The sequence below is a fragment of the Vulpes vulpes genome, chromosome 3, assembly GCF_048418805.1.
Source record: "Vulpes vulpes isolate BD-2025 chromosome 3, VulVul3, whole genome shotgun sequence".
NCBI classification, from domain to species: domain Eukaryota; kingdom Metazoa; phylum Chordata; class Mammalia; order Carnivora; family Canidae; genus Vulpes; species Vulpes vulpes.
In genome coordinates this window covers 50,995,734-51,016,349 of record NC_132782.1, presented here as the reverse complement: position 1 = coordinate 51,016,349, position 20,616 = coordinate 50,995,734, and the positions used below count along the sequence as shown (strand labels likewise).

At 43.1% G+C, this 20,616-nt stretch overlaps 1 protein-coding gene across 2 annotated transcripts in view; it reads left to right on the top strand.

Moving 5' to 3' along the window:
* Nucleotides 1-6,922: 6,922 nt before the first annotated feature.
* CCDC50 (coiled-coil domain containing 50) overlaps nucleotides 6,923-20,616 on the top strand; it is a 74,522-nt gene continuing 60,828 nt past the window's right edge. For both annotated transcript variants that reach the window (XM_072752408.1, XM_072752407.1), the window contains exon 1: nucleotides 6,923-7,231. In XM_072752408.1, the coding sequence (XP_072608509.1) occupies nucleotides 7,183-7,231 (49 nt within the window). In that variant the 5' untranslated portion in view covers nucleotides 6,923-7,182. The remainder of the gene's footprint in view (nucleotides 7,232-20,616) is intronic.

Here is a 20,616-nt window from a genome sequence, read left to right as displayed (position 1 = left end):
GTGGTACTGGCACAAAAACAGACACACAGATCAATGGAACAGAATAGAGAATCCAGAAGTGGACCCTCAATTCTATGGTTAACTAATATTTGACAAAGCAGGAAAGACTATCCACTGGAAAAAGGACAGTCTCTTCAATAAATGGTGCTGGGAAAATTGGACAGCCACATGCAGAAGAATGAAACTAGACCACTCTCTTACACCAGACACAAAGATAAACTCAAAATGGATGAAAGATCTAAATCAGAGACAAGAATCCATCTAAATCCTAGAGGAGAACACAGGCAACACCCTTTTTGAACTTGGCCACAGCAACCTCTTGCAAGATACAGCTATGAAGGCAAAGGAAACAAAAGCAAAAATGAACTATCGGGACTTCATCAAGATAAAAAGCTTCTGTACAGCAAAAGAAACAGTCAACAAAACTAAAAGACAACCTATAGAGTGGGAGAAGATATTCACAAATGACCTATCAGATAAAAGGCTAGTATCGAAGATCTGGGTTGCTCAGTGGTTTGGCGCCTGCCTTTGGCCCAGGGTGTGATCCTGGAGTCCCGGGATCAAGTCCTGCATTGGGCTCCCAGCATGGAGCCTGCTTCTCCCTCCGCCTGTGTCTCTGCCCCTCTCTCTCTCTCTCTCTCTCTCTCTCTCTCTCTATCATAAATAAATAAATAAATCTTTAAAAAAAGAACTTATTAAACTCAACAGCAAGGAATCAAACAATCCAATCATGAAAGGGGCAAAAGACATGAAGAGAAATCTCACAGAGGAAGACATAGACATGGCCAAGAAACACATGAGAAAATGCTCTGTATCACTTACCATCAGGGAAATATAAATCAAAACCACAATGAGATACCACCTCACACCAGTGAGAATGGGGAAAATTAACAAGGCAGGAAACCACAAATGTTGGAGAGGATGCGGAGAAAAGGGAACCCTCTTACACTGTTGGTGGGAATGTGAACTGGTGCAGCCACTCTGGAAAACTGTGTGGAGGTTCCTCAAAGAGTTAAAAATAGACCTGCCCTACGACCCAGCAATTGCATTGCTGGGGATTTACCCCAAAGATAGAGATTCAGTGAAAGGCTGGAGCACCTGCACCCCGATGTTTCTAGCAGCAATGTCCACAATAGCCAAACTGTGGAAGGAGCCTCGGTGTCCATCGAAAGATGAATGGATAAAGAAGCTGTGGTCTATGTATACAATGGAATATTCCTCAGCCATTAGAAACGACAAATACCCACCATTTGCTTTGACGTGGAGGACCTAGAGGGTATTATGCTGAGTGAAATGAGTCAATCAGAGAAGGGCAAACATTATATAGTTTCATTCATTTGGGGGATATAAAAATTAGTGAAAGGGAATAAAGGGAAAGGAGAGAAAATGAGTGAAAATATCATGACAAAACATGAGAGACACCTAACTCTGGGAAACGAACAAGGGGTAGTGGAAAGGGAGGTGGGTGGGGATTGGGGTGACTTGGTGATGGGCACTGAGTGGGGTACTTAGCAGGATGAGCACTGGGTGTTATGCTAAATGTTGGCAAATTGAACTCAAATAAAAAATTAAAAAAAAAAAACACTGATACTCAGCAGATTGAATAACCACAGACATAATGGTTGCTTAAAGAGTAACACTTTCAGGCTGGCTTATGTTTTAGTGCTGTCTTGAGCCCCCTTATTACTCCTACCCCCACTGACACCACATCTCTTTTCTTTGGAACTCTCTAGGTCTTCTCATCATCCAGAAACAGAGGGGTAACAGCTGGAACAGGGGGAAGATCCACAACTTGCTCTGTTTCCATGTTTGTATTTCTGCCATTCTGTTTATAATTTTTTTTGAAAATCACCCAAGGACCCAGTCCACAATGAAGATGTTAGTCTTATATAGAGAAATAGACAGGTGGACTGATAGATTTGGAGAGGGTGAGGTTGGAAGTCCTCTTTTCAATAATTTTTATTTTCTTAATAGTCTAAGAAACTAAGAGTAAAGAGATGTAAGGACTATATAGGTAGAAAGGAAGAAGATGTGCAAATAATGTCTAATGGAATAGGAAATAAATTGGTCTGGGCAATATGCAGAATTTATAGTCATTTAGCCATGGCTGGGATATTGCCATGCAAGTAGGGAAAAGGAAAACAGAGGTAAGGGAAGTGAGAGTATCTTGCAGGGAGTGATTACAAAATAGGCCATAGACTAGTTAAAAAAGAAGTAGGGATATAGGGAGAAGTGAGAATCAGTGCCGAGGTGGCAGGACAAAGAGATGATCGGTTCCGCTGCTGTTGGAGAATTGTTGGAGTTGGGGTATTAGTAGGAGTGAGTTGCAGAGATAGAAACGGTAGGTGGAGAATGAGGTGTTCAAGATTGATGAAGGAGCACATTCTCTAGTAATGCCAAATTCTAGTTAATGACCCTGGGACTTTTTGGTGGAGATGGGGTGGGGTAATAAAATCACTGGGCATAAGGAAGCCAAGTAAAGAGAGGTGGACTGTCTATGTAGACATTGAAATCACCAAGTTACAGATGATGGACACAATGAGAAAGAAGCTATCATCTTGAAGGAACAAGAAGTTACCCAAGGGTATGTAAATAACTACCACAGGAGATGTAGGGATTCTGAGGATATGAGCTTCAGAGACACTAGATATATTTAAGAATAGGGGTAAGTATGTTCTAGGAGAGGCAATAAGATAAAAAAGAATACAACCGTAGCACCTCCAAGCCCAATGGGGTATAGAGCATTCAAGAAGAAACCCATTAATTGTTGAGGGCTGCTGGAAAAACAATGTTCCCAGGTGACAGCTAGGCTTTAGTGAGAAGGTGGCCATCTGCAAGCCAAGGAGAGAGGCCGCAGAAAAAACTGAATGTGCCAAAACCTTGCTCTTGGACTTCTAATCTCCAGAACTGTGAGAAATAAATTTGTTTAAAACACTCTGGCTGTGGTATTTCATTAAGACGGCCCCAGCAGACTAACAATGTCTACTTAGTGGAAGTTGCATAATTAGCTCTAATTATGGCCTATTTTGGGAGGGGGGGGGGACTTCTTTCTTAGGTCGACTGTGGTGGTGAAGTTTCTAGAAAGCACTGGGTGCCAAGAAAAGGAAGGGGTCTTTCTAGGAGCATGTGTAACATCGTGGGGCCCCTTTCTTGCCTTATCAAGGTCCAGTGTGACTTATGCATTCGACCATATTACTTTCCCTTTAGCCTTCTTCTAATTTGGGATTTTTATAATTGGATTGCTATATTCATTATTTAACAAGCATTTATTGAGTGCCCCTTTTGTGCCAGGCATTGTTCTAAGTATTAGGGATAGTAAAACAGGTGAAAAATCCCTGACCTTATGGAGTTCGCCATCTAGTACCACTTGGCTGTCTCTTGAATATTTTAGTTTTCTGATTTGACTTCTTATGGTCATACTCTCCCCCTTCCAATCCACGTGTTTTGTTATTCCCAAATTAGCCCTCTTCATGTAGAAAATGTGCCGTATAACTCTCATTTATAATAATCCACTCAATTAGTGGTTTGATAGTATCTTATAAATAAATCCTTATTTCTCCCTGTGGCATTTGAGTTGCGATTTAGCCCTGGAATGCTTGTTTGAGATCTGCTTAAAATTGGGGATTTGTACCTCCTCTGGGAGGTATCTTTTGAATCTTCTTACTGCAAAACTGACATTTCAGGACATTAAAATACATAAACTAGATATAGGAATTCACTATACATTCATTTTCTTTTAAATAATCAAAAGATAGACATTTCAGTCCTGTGCTGGAAAGTGATCTTATAACTCTGAGCTCTAATTGCTCAGGTTGGGGGAGTAGATATAGAGTAAGGGTGGGGATAGGGAAGGATAGCCTGATTTTGGGGAGGATTTTCATGTTATCTGGTCCAGCAACTGAAAGGAGCTTCTGGTCACTTTTCATTACTTTTTCTGTTGAAGGCAGCTGATGCCCTAAACAATAGACATGACTTTGAATATATTTTTCTCCAGGACAGAAATATGGGTGTTTTTAAGGAAAACAAAGCAGCGACCTTTTGGCATTTCTTATTTATCCTATCAGTCAGAGTCTAGGCAGAAAACAGAAGCAGCATGCAAAATGCTTTAATTGAAAAGAATATAATGAAGGACAATTACAGAGGTGTGGGAATGGTTCAAGGACCAAGCAAAGTGGTAAGCCTTTACAACCCTACACCTGAAGGGGCACTGGAAGGAAAAGTTATTATTAGAGACCCAAGAGAGCTATAGCCATGGAAAAGAGTCTTTGAACAGGCATTGTAATTAGAAGGCCAGTGTAGGGCCAAAATTTTGGCCTAATACAAAGGTGAGAAGAGGGTAATTCACAGGCTGGTATTTCTCTCCTTCTTTTGATCTTCTGATAATGCTTCCCATTGGTCCAACTCAACAGGAATCACAAGGCAAGGAGGTTCCGGTGATACATTCATAAATGTCAGCTCCCAGGCAGAGCATGGAGAGAAGCAGAGGCAGTGGATTTGGAGAGGAAAACTGAAAATATCTATTATAAATATTCTCTATGACCATAATTTTTTTAAAAAGTCAGAAGGCAAGGAACTTAAAAATCACCATAACACTACCTTCCTAATAGTGCCACCTTCCTATTCAACCATTTGGCTTACTGAGTGCTCTTTCTGCCTAGTACTAGTTGACAAACTTTTTCTGAAAAGGGTTCAATAGTAAATATTTTAGATTTGGGACCTGAGAGACAAAATTGAAAATATTATTTTTATGCAACCACTTAAAATGTAACCATTTAAGCATATAAAATGTAGTCATTAAAATCTAGTGGGCTGGGGCACCTGGGTCACTCGGTTGGCCTGACTTGATTTTAGCTCAGATCATCATCTCGGGGGTATGGGATCCAGCTCTGTGTTGGCCTATGCACTGGGAGCCTGCTTGGGATTCTCTTTCTCCCTCTCCCCCTGCCTGTTCCTACCCTTCTCTCTCTCTCCCCCTAAATAAAAATTAATTAATTAATTAATTAATTAAAACCCGAAACCCAGTGCCTGGATTTGGCCTGTGAGCCATAGTTCATCACCTTCTAGTCTAGAAAGTCTTCTCCTAAATGTTTGCTAACCTACATCTATTTTTTAATGTCCAGTCCAAATAAAACCTCTTCCCTGTGGCCTGTTGTGCTGAGATTCTCTGAGTTATGAATGAAAGAAAATCCATTTTTACAACCTTAAGAGAGTAAAATTACCAGCTTGAATTTGAGAGGATGTTGGAGGGAGATCCCAGAATCAAGGAGCTGCAAGCATCCCAGCTATTCCAGGGACCTGGCTTGCTATTGTGGTATCAGAACATGCCCTGTTTCTCTCTTCCTCTTACCTTTGCTCTGTTGGGAGTTTGGTTTCACTGTCGACTGCTGAGGGCAAAGCCTCCCCGTAGGGAACAGAAAGTATCTGCCCCTCTTTAAGCTATAATCTTGGGGGAGCACTCTGCTTGACCTATCTCGGTCACACACCCATCCTTGGATGAACACGCGTAGGTGGTGGTGGTGGTGGTGGTGGTGGTGGTGGTGGTGGTGGTGGTGGGAGGGAGGTTCTATGATCGCGCGAGCTCCGGAGAGGAGCCCACTGCTGAGGACAGTGTCCCAAAAGGAGGGAGAATTGCGTTGCCAGGAGATACAGACAGGATGTCTATATTTGAGAGATGAAAATGTCACAATTATAGCCTAGTATGTGATGTGCTGTAAGACAATGTCTGAGACACGTTTTATCACCCCCTAGTACCTAATTCCACAGTTGGTAGACAGTCCTGCGTTTTTGATGAATGAATGACTCAGTCCCCCCAGCTGGTGGCGAATGCTCTCCTCGGTAAACTGGCCCACATAGCAGCTGTTGTCTAGCTCTGTAGGTTGTATCAGAGGTTTTCCACGTCCATATGTTATCCTTCCTCTAATCCCCGGAGGCAAAGCATGCCTGAGACACAGCCAGGCAGCAGGAAATCCCAGCCCCGGAACCAGAGCCCCGGCGGCGAGGACGATTCTGTTCTGGGTGACCCACGTGCCCTGGTTGAGGCCTTCAGGAGCCCTCGGACCAGACGGCGGCGGGGCCCGGGGCGGGGGCTCAGCGCGGCCGCAGCCCCCGGGCGGCCCTCGGCACAAAGGAGAAGGGGGAGGCGCGGACCTCGGCGCTCCCGCGGCTCGCAGGCCCGGCTACAGACCCGCAGCCCCCAAGGCTCGCAGGCCCGGTTACAAACCCGTAGCCCCTGCGGCTCGCAGGCCCGGTTACAGACCCCCCCCCCCCAGGCGCGGTTACAGACCCGCAGCCCCCAGCTGGTCGCAGGCTGGGTTACAGACCCGCAGTCCCCGCGGCGGCTTGCAGGCGCGGTTACAGACCCGCAGCCCCCAGATGGTCGCAGGCCGGGTTACAGACCCGCAGATCCCCGGGGTTGCAGGCGCGGTTACAGACCCGCAGCCTCCAGCTGGTCGCAGGCCCGGTTACAGACCCACAACCCCCCCCAGGCGCGGTTACAGTCCCGCACCCCCCAGCTGGTCGCAGGCTGGGTTACAGACCCGCTGCCCCCCCCCCCCCCCCCCCCCGCGGCTCGCAGGTGCGGTTACAGACCCGCACTCCCCCTCCCCAGGGCTCGCAGGCCGGGTTACAGACCCGCAGACACCCGGGGCTTCAGGCGCGGTTATAGACCCGCACCCCCAGCTGGTCGCAGGCCGGGTTACAGACCCGCAGCCCCCCGCGGCTGGCAGGCGCGGTTACAGACCCGCAACCCCCTCCCGGGGCTCGCAGGCGCGGTTACAGGCCCGCCCCGCCCCGCCCCCGCGCCCGGCCCGCGCGCCCGCCTTTCTGTCTCCTCTCTCCCTCCGTACGGGACGGCCCGGCTCCACTTCCGGGCTCGGAGATCGGGTATCGATCCGGGCGGGGGGCGGGGGGCGCGGGAGCAGGTGGCTGCGGCGGGCTCAGCGGGGCCGCCTGCCCGGGCGCCCGGACGGCCCTCCCGCCGCCTTTGTCGCCAGCGCTTCCGCGGCGGCCGCTCCTCCCCCTGGTCGGCGCGCGCTGCCGGACGGACTTTGCGCCGCGTCGGGCGCTGCTGCTGCTGCTGGCGGTGCCGCGGCTGCTGGAGCTGCGGGGCTGCGGGGCCGCGCTCGGGGCCGGCGGCGGGCGGCGGGCGGCGAGGGGCGAGGGGCGCCGGGACCCCGGCCCAACATGGCTGAAGTCACCATCGACCAGTCCAAGCTGCCCGGAGTCAAGGAAGGTAGGGGCCGCGGCGAAGAGCGGGGCGCCCCCCTCCCCAGCCTGGCTCCGGCCGGCCGGGGCCGTCGCCCTTTGGGCCCCCGAGGCCCTCGCGCGGGCCCCACCCGCCGGTGCCCTGGCCCTGGCTCCACGGCCCCCCCGGGTGCCCTGACCCTGGCTCCCCGCCCCCCCGCCGGGTGCCCTGACCCCCGCTCCCCGGCCTCCCCCCTCCCCGTGCCCTGACCCTGGCTCCACGGCCCCCCCGGGTGCCCTGACCCTGGCTCCCCGCCCCCCCCCGTGCCCTGACCTCCGCTCCCCGCCCCCCCCACCCCGTGCCCTGACCCTGGCTCCCCGGCCCCCCCGGGTGCCCTGACCCTGGCTCCCCGCCCCCCCCGTGCCCTGACCTCCGCTCCCCGCCCCCCCCACCCCGTGCCCTGACCCTGGCTCCCCGGCCCCCCCGGGTGCCCTGACCCTGGCTCTCCGCCCCCCCCCCCAGTGCCCTGACCTCCGCTCCCCGGCCCCCCTGGGTGCCCTGGCCCTGGCTCCCCGCCGCCCCCCCCGTGCCCTGACCCCCGCTCCCAGGCCCCCCCCTGCCCTGGCCCTGGCTCCCCGCCCCCCCCCCGTGCCCTGACCCCCGCTCCCCGGCCCCCCCCCCCGCCCGTGCCCTGACCCTGGAGCCCCGGCCTCCGCCCCCCCCCCGTGCCCTGACCCCGGTTCCCCGGCCCCCCCGGGTGCCCTGGATCTGGCCGCCCCATGCCCTGACCCCGGTTCCCCGGACCCCCGGGCCCTGACCCCGGCTCCCCGGCCCCCCCTCGTGCCCTGACCCCGGCTCCCCGGCCCCCCTGGGTGCCCTGGCCCTGGTTCCCCGGGCCTCCCCACCCCGCCCGTCCCCTGACCCTGCCTCTCTGGCCCCTCCGGGTGCCCTGACCCTGGCTTTCGGTCCCCTCGGGTGCCCTGGCTCTGGCTCCCTGGGTGCCCTGACCCCAGCTCCCCAGCCCCCTTGGGTGCCCTGGTCCTGGTTCTCCGGCCCCCTTGGGTGCCCTGACCCTGGCTCACTGGCCCCCTCGGGCGCCCTGACCCTGCCTCTCCCCCCGCCCTGGTTCCCTACCCCCCTGGGTGCCCTGACCCTGGCTCCGCGGCCCCCTCGAGTGCCCTGACCCTGGCTCCCTGCCCCCCCCTGCTCTGACCCTGGCTCCCCGCCCCCCCCAGGTGCTCTGGCCCTGGCTTCCCGGCCCCCTCGAGTGCTATGACCCTGGCGCCCCAGCCCCCCTGGGTGCCCTGACCCTGGCTCCCCGGCCCCCTCGAGTGCCCTGACCCTGATGCCCCGGGTGCCCTGGCCGGTTGACTTGAGGCTCTACTGTGGTACCTTGGGCGAGTCACCGGGTTCTGAGCCCGGCTTGCCCTTCGCGGGGAGGTGGGGGGAGACAGGCTAGCACCACCCGCGGCAAGTGGTTGTGCAAATGTTCTAGTGACAGGCCAAGCCTCGGTGAACGGTGAACGTTCGAGGGCTGGGCACATCTGACTTATTTGTGTCCTGAAAAATCCAGGCCCAGCCTAGCTGCTGGCGTGAGGGCTAGGGAGTGGGGAGGGGTTGACGTTCAGTTCCTTGTGGAGCCTTTGTTTTGAAACTTGACTCTTTCCCTCCTTCTCTCCACTTTTCCTAGCCCAGCGTCTGGCTGGCTGACTTTCCCACCTCCCTCAAGGTTTAAAAGTTTCATCTTGGCACTGCCCAGCGCAGGCAGGCTGATGGGAAGCTGCTGCAAGCATTTTCTTAGAAAAAGCAGGGGGTAAGGGGGGACAGGGGACTGACTGGTGACCTTGATTTTTAAAGGCTCTTTAGATGTCCTAGAAAATCGTGGTTGATGAGTACTGGTCTGGTTTAGCCACTGGCAAGTAGCCCTTTGACTTCCCTCCCCTGCTCATGATCGGCTGCTCCAAGATTTAGCATTTTTTTGTCGAAATTTTGGGTGGTGTTAGATCACCTTAACCTTTAGTTATCTTTGGCTCCACTTTGGCCCCAGGAAGTGTGGAAATCCCAGAGTGCTATCCAAGCTCGCAAAGGTTGTCTTTGTTGTGAATGCCATTTGTTTCAACTGAACATCTTGGCCCCGGGTGTCTTGTCTTGGGAATGTGGAATGAAAATAAGAATTTTTGCTTTCTTGCAACTGCATGTTTCATTGACAACTTGATTTAATTCTGATGGTCTTGTGGGTGTTCAGACCGACGCCAAAATCCCAAGGAAGCTTGACTGCTTTCTTTCCCAGAGTTCCAAACACTACAAGATAGAGTCCCTGGTTTTATGTAGAATTTTTCTTGGGGCCAGGCTTGTCCTATTTTTCCTTCAGGGTATTAATTAGAGTTTAGGCCTGAGATCTTTCAACCTTTCAATTTCCAGGAAGGCTTTGGTGAAGACTCAGGCATTCACATGTAAATGTCGTTTTCACAGCAGTGTCAGGTCTGGTGCCTGAGTGAAAGGAAAAGCTGATAGACACTTGGAAAGACCTAGTCTCTGAGATTGTCTGGTTGCCCTTAGCCTTTTGGGTACAGTGTTATGGACAAATGTCTGTGTGCTATGGACAAACGTCTCTAAAGAAAAAGTGACCCTGTGTAGTGTGTAGTGCTTCCTTGGGGGTGGGTGATGAGTAGAATGAGCACTGGAGTTAAAACACAACCTTAACAGGTAAAGTATTAATCATGTGGTGCTGTGATCTTACCCAGCCCCTTGTATCTGTCAGTGACCTGGAACAAACTCGAAACTCACTTTCTGTATTAGCATTTATATGACTCTTAGGTCTTCTGGTTTCTAACCAAAACAGGAATGATTTATTCTAGTACATTCTTTCTCAACGGGTTCAACAAACACTTTCCATCTAAAAATGCAAGATGTTTCTATTGCTAGACTCTGGAATTTTAACACATTCAAATTGGCTTTCACTTTGCTCATGTGTTTGGCAGTCCAGTTTGCATGATATGGTAAGGTGGTACGAAAATTTGGTGTGGCTTTTTTTATTAAGTTAGAATTAAATGTTGATTGATTTTGAAGGTGGTCAGATTATTGTCTTTGTGAGCAGCTGACTTTTCTGATTCCAAGATACTCAAAGGAAATGATGTATTGGGCTGAGAACGCCCTAATGGTGGTGTAGCTTTTGATCTGGGAAGTATTCAAGTCTAATAAAATGTATCTTTCTCTAATGTAATTCTTAATTATGGCCTAGTTAGTCCCTAATAATGTCTTTGAACCCTAATTTAAAGAGAAGAAAGCTGATGCCCTTGTTTGGGTAAAACATACACATTTGAGACTGTTCTTAATATTGAAACTACAACAGAGTTTGTAAAGGAAGTTTAGTGGTAAATTGCTTAATACCCTGGGATAGATTTTTAAGCTCTGTTTTTAAAAATCTGTCTCTTCCACTTCTCTTTTTGATCTAAATTTTGGTGGATTTATATAGAATTACGATTTCGGGTCATGGGGTAGATTCCAATACAGATTAAGAATAATGCAGTCAGTGTCTGTGGCTTCCCGCTGCCTTTTCTTTGGGAGGGGTTGGGGAGCCTGTGACCTCTGTTGTGAACATCTCAACAGAGGTCATGGGTAACAGCTGACAGCAGGGAATATTTTAATATAATTTTCTTTTCTAGGTTAAAATCCAGTGCTTGCTTACTTAGTTTTAGGGTGGTCAAAGACATTCATAATTTGGCCAGACCTTTAAAAAATACCCAAAGTTACAGCAGTATTGTTACCTTAGGAAATCTCTTAGAATAGGAGACAAAAGGACACGTTTGAGTTGATATGTAGGTGAAAGGAATTAAGTCTAGCTAAATGTTCACACACGTCATTATTTCTGGTTTAAAAACATATTTGGGACACAGGCATACTTTTTGTAATGGAAATACTTTGCCAATGTTTAGGAATAGTCCTTTATTTCTTCTGAAACATTCGAGCTTCTACCCAACAAGATTTGAAATAATCTCCAGTCAGTGTTTTTTAGATCAGTAGATGTGTGACTCAAAGGCATCATGCAATTTTCGAATGTTAGACAAAGGTGTATTCAGGTTCCAACAGTATTCTGTAAGCTTCTTAGTTTAGATTGGAGCTGGGAATATATTTCTCTTAGAATGAAAGCTTTTCTTCAATTGACAAATTTAGATTTTTGGTCAATTGTAATGTCTTTGCCGATTTTTCTTTCTGACAAAATAGTCCAGACTCCTTACTTTCCTTTTTTCCCTCTCCAGTCAGATTCCCATATCACTTCTTAATTGATCACTTATCATCATAATCTTGCCCCTTCTCCCATCTTACAAAGTTTTGACACTTAAAGTGTTGGTCTAAGAGCTAATATTATCCTGTCCACCAAAGCCATTTCTATACCCTTTTAAACTTTTATCAACTCCTTTGCAATTAGAATTTTTCCACTTTTAGCCATTTAGCCCAACACACAAACCCTCCTGTCAATTCCCAGGGCCAGCCTTCTTTTTTCTTCTTTTACAACAGTAAGAAATGCAATCATTTTGTTATGTATTTGTACTAGTCTTCATATGGAAAGTTCCACCATCTCCAAAGTTGGTTATATCTATGTTTCATGTACGTGTCTGAAATAAATGCACCTAGTGACTTTTTACTTCAAGTAAAAGCAACTAGCTATTCTAAAAGAAAATCTTTTTTTCTTTTCTTTTCTTTTCTTTCTTTTCTTTTCTTTTTCTCTTTCTTTCTTTCTTTCTTTCTTTCTTTCTTTCTTTCTTTCTTTCTTTCTTTCTTTTCTTGTGGAAGATAAGTACATCTTAATACATTTCCAGAAATATGTCTCAAAGGACTGATTCATTTTAGATCCAGGACACCGTAGTAGCATAATGAGGTAAATTAAGTTAATGGCACAAATCCAGAATTTTAAGGAGAAGAGTACAAAATTAGGTCTGATGCATTAAGTTAAGCAAGTATTCCCAGAGATCGAAAGCATGTCGTGAGCATACGAGGTGTGTAATGGGAAGGCAGTGAAGGTGAGATGTATGGATGTATAGTACATGGCTCCAGGACAAACTACAGTTTCTCTTTGCTTCAGAATTCTACCGCAGGTTTTTTTGTTACTCTTTTTTAATGAGACAATGGCTGTATCTCCTTGAATTGGGAGATTTATATTTTATTTATCTTTCTTTACCCTCATCTGGCTTCAGGTCTTTCAGCCATAAAGTATTCAGCAAATATTTGCATATGTGAGTGAATGAATGTGTTATTAAATGCTCCCTGTTAGTTTAGGAATCATACCTCTGGCAAAGTATATTATTTTATTACTATTATTATTATTATTATTGTATATTATAGATAATATGTTATTTTATATTCCTTCTCAGAGTATAAGCTCTTAAGGGGCAGAGATATTGCCTTCTAACCATGGGGAGCACAGATCACAATGCCAGAAAGTAAATTTATTTAAAGAAATACATATATTTTTTATTTTTTTATATAAGAACTTTTAATATTTTTTAATGTTTATTTTCTTTTTTTAAATTTTTAAAAAAGATTTTATTTATTTATTCCTAAGAGACACACAGAGACAGAGAGAGAGAGAGAAAGGCAGAGACACAAACAGGCTCCATGCAGGGAGCCTGATGTGGAACTCAATCCCTGGTCTCCAGGATCATGCCCTAGGCCAAAGGCAGGCTCTAAACAGCTGAGCCACCCAGGGATCCCCCTAATGTTTATTTTCTCATTGGTGCATCGTAGAAATAGATATCATCCCATATAGGTAAGTATAACATAAACAAGTGAAAAAACATAAAGGAATTGTTATGCTCTTCCTTCTGTCCTTGGAGATAATCATTATTAAGAATAAAATTTTAGTGAAAACTCATAATAAATGCTCTTTTGTGGTTTTGATTTTTATTTGAGTAATAGGTTTAATACACTTATCTCACAGTTTGCAAGTTGGAAGGAATCTTAGATGCATATTTTTTAAAAAAGTGTTTATCTACTGTGTGCCACCTGTTGCGCAAGGGTAGTACCATCATAAAACATGCCCTGTAGTGCATGGACGTGATATTCACTGTGGTGGAGAAGCAATTGTGTAGAGTTCAAGGAGTTGCTGTAAAGAACCGTCTAAATTCATATTTTAGCCAAAATGCCCCTCACATGAAGGAGAAAGAAAAACTCTTCCAGTTTATGGATGCAATACTTTCTTGAATGAGTGAATTAAAAAAAATGGATATAGCTATCATTTGTAAAATAAAGATTTTTTTTAAATAAAGCATTTTTTAAGTCATTGAGTTTTTTTGTTTTGTTTTGTTTTAACTAACAGGTACCTAAAGGACAACTTCTTCCATGTGTGAAACCATAAAGTTAATTGATACTTAATCAAAGGATCTCAGAGTAGAAAGCATTAAAAAAACCACTAATCTAAGCCAACCTCCTCATTTTCTAGATGAAAGTCTGAGGGCCAGGATGGGGAAGTGAGCTACAGGAACTGCTGAGGTTGAGTAGCTAGGAATTAGCACATTGAGACTAGAATTAGAAACACTTAAAGCTGCAGATATTCTCTCCTTACTTACCTTCCCCCTCCTCTCGCATTTTCTCCCTTCTCTCCTGCCTTCTCTCTTTCTCATCCTTTTCCCCCTTCCCCTCATCACCTTTCTTTTAAATTATTCTGTAGATACATAAGATTAATTTCTAATGTGTTTCCTTAATACTGCCTTATGTTTACAACAGTGGAATGGAAATAATGGATAAAAGTTTCACAGATGTTTTAAAGTTATTTTAGGGATAATGTTTGATATGAATGTTAATGAGTTTATGTAGGCTTTTTAAAACTTTTTAACTAAGATTTTGTTTTTAGGTTTTATTTTTGATTCATCAAATGAATTACTGAGTGAACTATAGGAGGGTATACTCCTGCATCAGTGTTATATCTAAAAAAAAGATAATAATAATGCATGCCTTTTCTGCTATAGTCAGCCTGACTGATGGGGCCAATGTTTAAAGGCTTGGACCCTTTAAACGTATAGAGGGATAAAGTCAAAGAAAGCTACAGGCCATGGTTTTTCCATTGTCCTTGTCAGGGGGTAAGAGTTGTTATTGAGATGAGTGAATTTGCGTCAATGACAAAAAGCTATGTGATACTCTTATAAAGAAAGCATTTATAGATACCACAAAGCTTTAGTAAACTATGCTTGAAATCCTAGTTTTCTTAAGTGCAGGAGCATATTTTTAAAATGAACCACTCTGAAGCATGGGGAAAAACAAACCTATAATAGCTATATTTGCGGTTTCAGAAGTAGCTAGTGGAAGATCTATTGAATTAATATTTTTAACTGATGACCCACTTAAAGGTGTCCTGTACTTCAAAATGTAAAACTAGGATATCCTAGATCTTGAATAAGACCTATAAAGGATAATTGGTTTGTATATTCAGAAGGACCTTGGGGATTATTTATTCCCAGATGTTTGAATTTAGAAACCAGTGCAAAAGAATTCTCAGAGATTACCATTAGAAGTCATGACCAACGTGTGTGCAAACACAGTCATTTATTTTGCCATCATTTATTTTACAAGAAAAACCCCACATAAAGTATGTACATATGCATATGATAGTTGGTAATCATACATTGACATAACAACATTAAGAAGTTTCTCATAAGCCAGAACCAGTTGTAATCTCTTTTGTTTATATATTAGTATTTTTTCTTTTTAGTCAAACTCATTGAGGTATAATTTATGTACAGTGAAATTTCATCCTTAATTTACAGTTCTAAGTTTTTGACAAATGTATAGTCTTGTAATTATTGCAACAGTCCAGATCAGAACAGTTATATAACCACCAAACTTCTCTACTCTTTCCCTGTTTCCCGCTAGCTAGCCATTGATTCGTTTTTGGCCACTATAGTTTTTTCCTTTGGAAAAATGCCCTGTCTTTGGATCATACAGTAAAATAGTTTTTTGAGTTTAGCTTCTCTCACTTAGCATAATGTATCTGATATTATGTTGTATATATTAGTAATTCTCTTTCTTTTTATTTCTGAGTTCCAGTGTTTGGCTGAACCACAGTTTACTTATCCATTCACTTGTTGAAGAACATTTGGGTTGTTTTCACTTCGTGGTTATAAATAAAGTCACTCTAGACATTTGCATATAGAGGGGGTTTTTTTGGTGAAAAAAAGTTTTCATTTCTTTTGGTTAAGCACCTATGGTGGAATTGCTGGGTCATATGGTGAGTGTATGTTTAGCTTTATAAGAAACTGCCAAACTGTTTTCAAAGTGGCTATACCATTTTGCATTCCCACCAGCAGTGTATGTGAGGTCCAATTGCTCTGCATCCATGCCCACAGTTTGCATTGTCAGGGTGTTTTTTTGTTTTCTTTTTTCCTTTTAGCTATTTTAGTAGGTATATGATAACATATGTGGCTTTAGTTTACATTTCTCTAATGACTAATGATGTTAAGCCTCTTATCTTATGCTTTTTTGCCATTCTTATGTATTTGTTGAAATATGTGTTCTAAGCTTTTGCCTTCCCTTTTTAAAAATTAGGCTATTTTTTATTGAATTCTGAGAGTTCTTTATATATTGTGGAGTCAAGTCTTACGTCAGATAAATATTTTGCAAGTGTCAGTGGATTTTAAACCTTGGTACAGCATTAGATTGTTTATGTTGGGTGTTTTACTATAAACACATTCCTAGCCGTACTAGATACCAGTTGAATCTCTTTGATATGGTCCCAGGAGTCTGTAGTTTTTATACCCAGATTATATACTTGGACTTACACAATGGACATTTGCAATATACTGTGGTCACCCTAGTGCAGGAATCCTCTCTATTCTAATTTCTCAAGTTTTTGCAGTGTTCTCTATCAATGTTCAAGAATAAGCAGCATTTTCTCCCCTCTGGTAATTGACGGTTCCACTAAGATAGAGGGGTCTGTACACTACGGATCATAGGCCAATGCAGCCCACCTACCACTTGTTTTCATTCAGCAGGTGAGCTGAGACTAGGTTTTATATTTTTTTAGTAATTGAAAAAAAAAGAGGCAGAAAGATTAGTGACATATGAAATTCATATTTCTATAAGTAACGTTTTATGGGAACAAAACATGCTCATTGTTTACATATTGTCTGTGGCTGCTTTCATGCTACAAAGGCTGAGATGAGTAATTGTGGAAGGGACCATATGCCAGCAAAGCTTAAAATTTTTATTATCTGGTACTTTATGGAACAAATAGTGGGGTTTTTTTTTTACCATTTTTGATGAAACTTTAAAGAAACTTCCTTATTTGATTTTTTTCCTTTTTTAAAAATAATTTATTTATTTATTTATTCATGAGAGACAGAGAGAGAGTGTGGCAGAGACACAGGCAGAGGGAGAAGCAGGCTCCATACAAGAAGTCTGATGTGGGACTCAATCCTGAATACTTCAGTTATCACCATGAGCATCAGTTACAACTTTAATAGGTTGGTGTTGTTGGGGACTATTGCTGATTGAACTCTTGTGGTAGTGTATTTTCTATTTGTAGTGACTTTTAAAATTATATACTTATATCCTGATTTTTTTTTTAGGAAGAAAAAATTTACACTCCGTATGTATTTCTAGGTACTTCAAAATTGATTATCTAGATAGAAGCCTTATATAAAATAAGAGCATGTCATATGCCAGCTCTGAGTGAGGGTCTGTGGCCTTTCATGAGTGGAGTGCATGAGTAAACAGATTGAACTTTTTGAAAAAGTTTACTTACGATTTTTAGTTTATTGCTAATTATTCCTTCAAATGTGTTACTGACATTTGCATGAAGGAAATGTTACTTTGTCTTCTTGGAAACTTCTATCAGAAGTACCTAGGTTGAATTACCCCTCAGCTTTGAAGGTTTAGTGTGTAATGAGCATTTCCAGTCTTGATACAGCTCCTCAATGACCAAATACCAGGGGAGTCTCCACTGGACTTTTTTTGGCTTTTATTTTTCTAATGAGTCATAAAGGTTGAGTCACTTTCCATTAACTTTACTCCAGAACTTTTAACTGCACGTAGAAAAGTGTGAGTGCCTTATAGGGATGTCTTTTCCTCTTTGTTACCTCCCCATCAACAACATTTGTTTTGGATTCTGTTTTTTTTTTTTTTTTTTAATTGACTGTATGGAGGAGTCCATGATTTACTTTATTACATTAATTACATAAGTTGGGGGTAACATTCTGTCAAATGCTTTAAAATGTTAGGTTTTTTTCTTTGGTGTTATGAAGATGTGTAAAATATAAAATGTTAGGGTTGACAAATACTGTCCAAAAGTCCTTATTGTCTAGATGGGAAACCTGAAGTAGAAAAGGAGAAAATAAATAAATAAATAAATAAATAAATAAATAAATAAATAAATAAATAAATAAATAAAGAGAAAGAAGAGACTTGATTAAGATCTTTGTTCCCCCATCTGTACTTCTTGAGCTTGGTCTGACATCTGGGCCAAGAGCTATTTGGAAAGAACTGTTCATTCTCAATGTCTGTATTTACCACATCACTTTTTAGCTTTGCCTACAAAGGTCCCCTTATGCTATCAGTGATGGCAGGATTTTAACTTGACATGTCTGCTTCTCTTGTTTTTCCAGGTTTCCATGGTCAGACCTTATTTCAAATTGGGCTTTAGTGGACCCACAGAACATTTCTTTTTCTTTCTGTAGTTACCCCGTTAGAGCTTCACAGAGCTGATCCTCAAAAGGTCATTTTGGCTAAGTGTGTATTTTAGAGGGGAGAGACAGGAGGTTTAGAGAATAGTTAGGGAGCTATGGATAGATGCCAGTTTACTGTGCTTTTAACATCCCTGAGGTCTAGGAACTTGGTTTCAGTGACTCTCAAGCTCCCTGTACTAGGATAATCACTAGGCTTAAAGATGGGGTCACCAAGGAATTTATAGGCCAAACCCAGATCCTTTGTGAGTAAAAAGGGTGATTCTAATTATTTCACCAGAGTAAATGGATACTGGTAATCACACAACTAAAGGAGACATTGCTGAAATACCATGAGCAGTTGGATGTGGTGACTGAGTGAAATCCTTGTGTTACAAAGCCTCTTCTGGATATGTGAAATTTTCATTGGCACTTAAAACCTGAAGGATACCTGTCTGTCACAGATTGTCTTGAGGTTCTAAATTTGTTTTCTGTTTCATAATTGATTACTATGTAAAACATGAAAACTGCTTTGTAGGTTATAGAATAGAAATCATTAGGGTGTCATTCAGCTATTCATATTGGGGTTTATCAAAATTTTATTTTTATTTAGTTTTCTGTTCCCTATTTATGGGTTCTTTCCATGTATTCTCCCCAAAATGTGGGGAACAGGTGTTGGAAAGATTTGTGCCAGTTGAAGGGAGAAAAGACATGGAGACATTTCTGATTCCCGTTTACTTGGCAATATGTAATATATCTATCATTTTTTTTTATTTTAAATACTACAGGAGGCTACATTTTTACTCTATATACCTCTACTATGCATTTTTTTAGTAACTGAGATTTTCTTAGAATTATTTTGCAGTCTTTGCTGTAGTTTACTGGTACATTAAATAATTCATCCCAATTGCAATCAGACTAGTAGTATAAAATTTAACTTCAGTGGACTGATTTCTTTCTAAAGGGAAATACCCCAAACCTAGACTTGTAAGACCTGGTTTCACATCTCTTTATTTACCACCTATTAGGTGTAAGATCTCAGAGATAACACTCAGTATTTCTAAGCTTTAGTTTCCTTATCTGTTTATTGAAAATGATATTTACATGGGCTTCTGATGACAGCTAACTGGAGAAATGGATATGAAAACTTTCTATAAAATGTCGTGGTATCCAATCAAGCTCCTGATGACATTACTGTTTAAGTTGCCCTGTAATACTTTGACTTTTTGACTTCTCCCGGAATTTTTAAATTTACTGTTTTCTCCTTTAAATTTATTTTGGCATAAAAGGAGTAAGGTTCTTACAAAGCTTTAACTAAACATATCAAAAATAACATGTATTTTTAAAGTTCTTGATTCTAAGAAGAGATAGTTGTGGAGAATCTGAAAGTTTCTGGTTGGAGACTAGAGGGACGATGTACAGATTGCGAACTTGGAGTGGTTTAAGGTCAAAAGGTGGGAAAGCATGGGTAAGAGCTCAACAGATTTTGCTTTGGGCCTGGATATGTCCAGTTGTACTTATTTTGGAATAGTTTTCTAAGGCCACACTGTTTAGTTTCTTTCAGCTTCATATGATATATTAGGAGTTAACACTACTTTAAAAGCAGTGCTGTAAAAAATAAATTTATACTCATAGATAGCTATTTCAATTTTTTAAAAATTGCCAAAATAATTTTGACTCCTTAAAAAACAGTAAAGCGAGTAAATCTTGTAGAGCAGAAAGGATTTGGACAACTTGTCTTCCTATTCACAGATGCAGGCGGCCCCTGATTTTCTTTCACTTCCTCTGCAGGGGAATTACATGATAACCAAGCATACTATAGAATGTACTGAAGCTACTTTCTATAGCATTGCAGAGAAAAATCCAAGGCATATTAAGAATCCATTCTACTTGAACTTAAAACATTTGGTGATCTTTCAGAAGCCTTCTGAATTTCCCAGGCTATACTGTGATCATCTGGCCCCATATAAAGCCCTTTAGTTAGTGACACAGTTCACATTTATATTCATTGGACAATAAGTGACTGATAACATGGTCTCATTTTGCCCTAGTATTGAAGGCTCTGTGAGAATTGCTAGTTGAAACAGGAAAAGATCACTTTTTTATAAGGCAGCAGTTGAATGAAAGGTTATTTTAGGATTTATTGATGATTAAAGCTACTATACAGATTAATAAAAGCAAATGTTTGCCATTTTGTATGGTGGGAATAGTTAAATCATCAGAAACAATGAAGAAAGCGGTATTTGGTGAAGGAGAAAGCCTAACAGTCATTCTATAGAGTAGTCTTTTATACAGGCTGTAATGATCACATTTTATATATTGTGTCCAAGAGAAATGTTTAACACTCTGAATCAACTACCTTTCATGCAATCCTATGTCTAATTTGGATGATTTATTTTTTTTTATTTTTTAAGATTTTATTTATTACAAAGAGTGAACACCAGTGTGATGGGGGCGGGGGCAGAGGGAGAAGCAACTGAGCAGGGAGCCCAATGTGGAGATTGATACAGGTTTCTATCCTAGCACCCTGGGATCATGACCTAAACTGAAGGCAAATGCTTAAGTGACTTGAGCCAGCCAAGTGCCCCAGAGATGGATGAATTCTTAATTTGGACTGATTCTTTACAGCTCAGGACAGTGAGGTTCTGATTTGGAAAGTGACTTGTCAGAGGTCACTTGGTGAACTGTTGACAGAACCAGAACTAAAACTCTGTCAGGTGTCTGGAATTGAAGAACAGGGCTCTTGTACTTTAACTTGTGTGTTCCTTATATGCTACAATA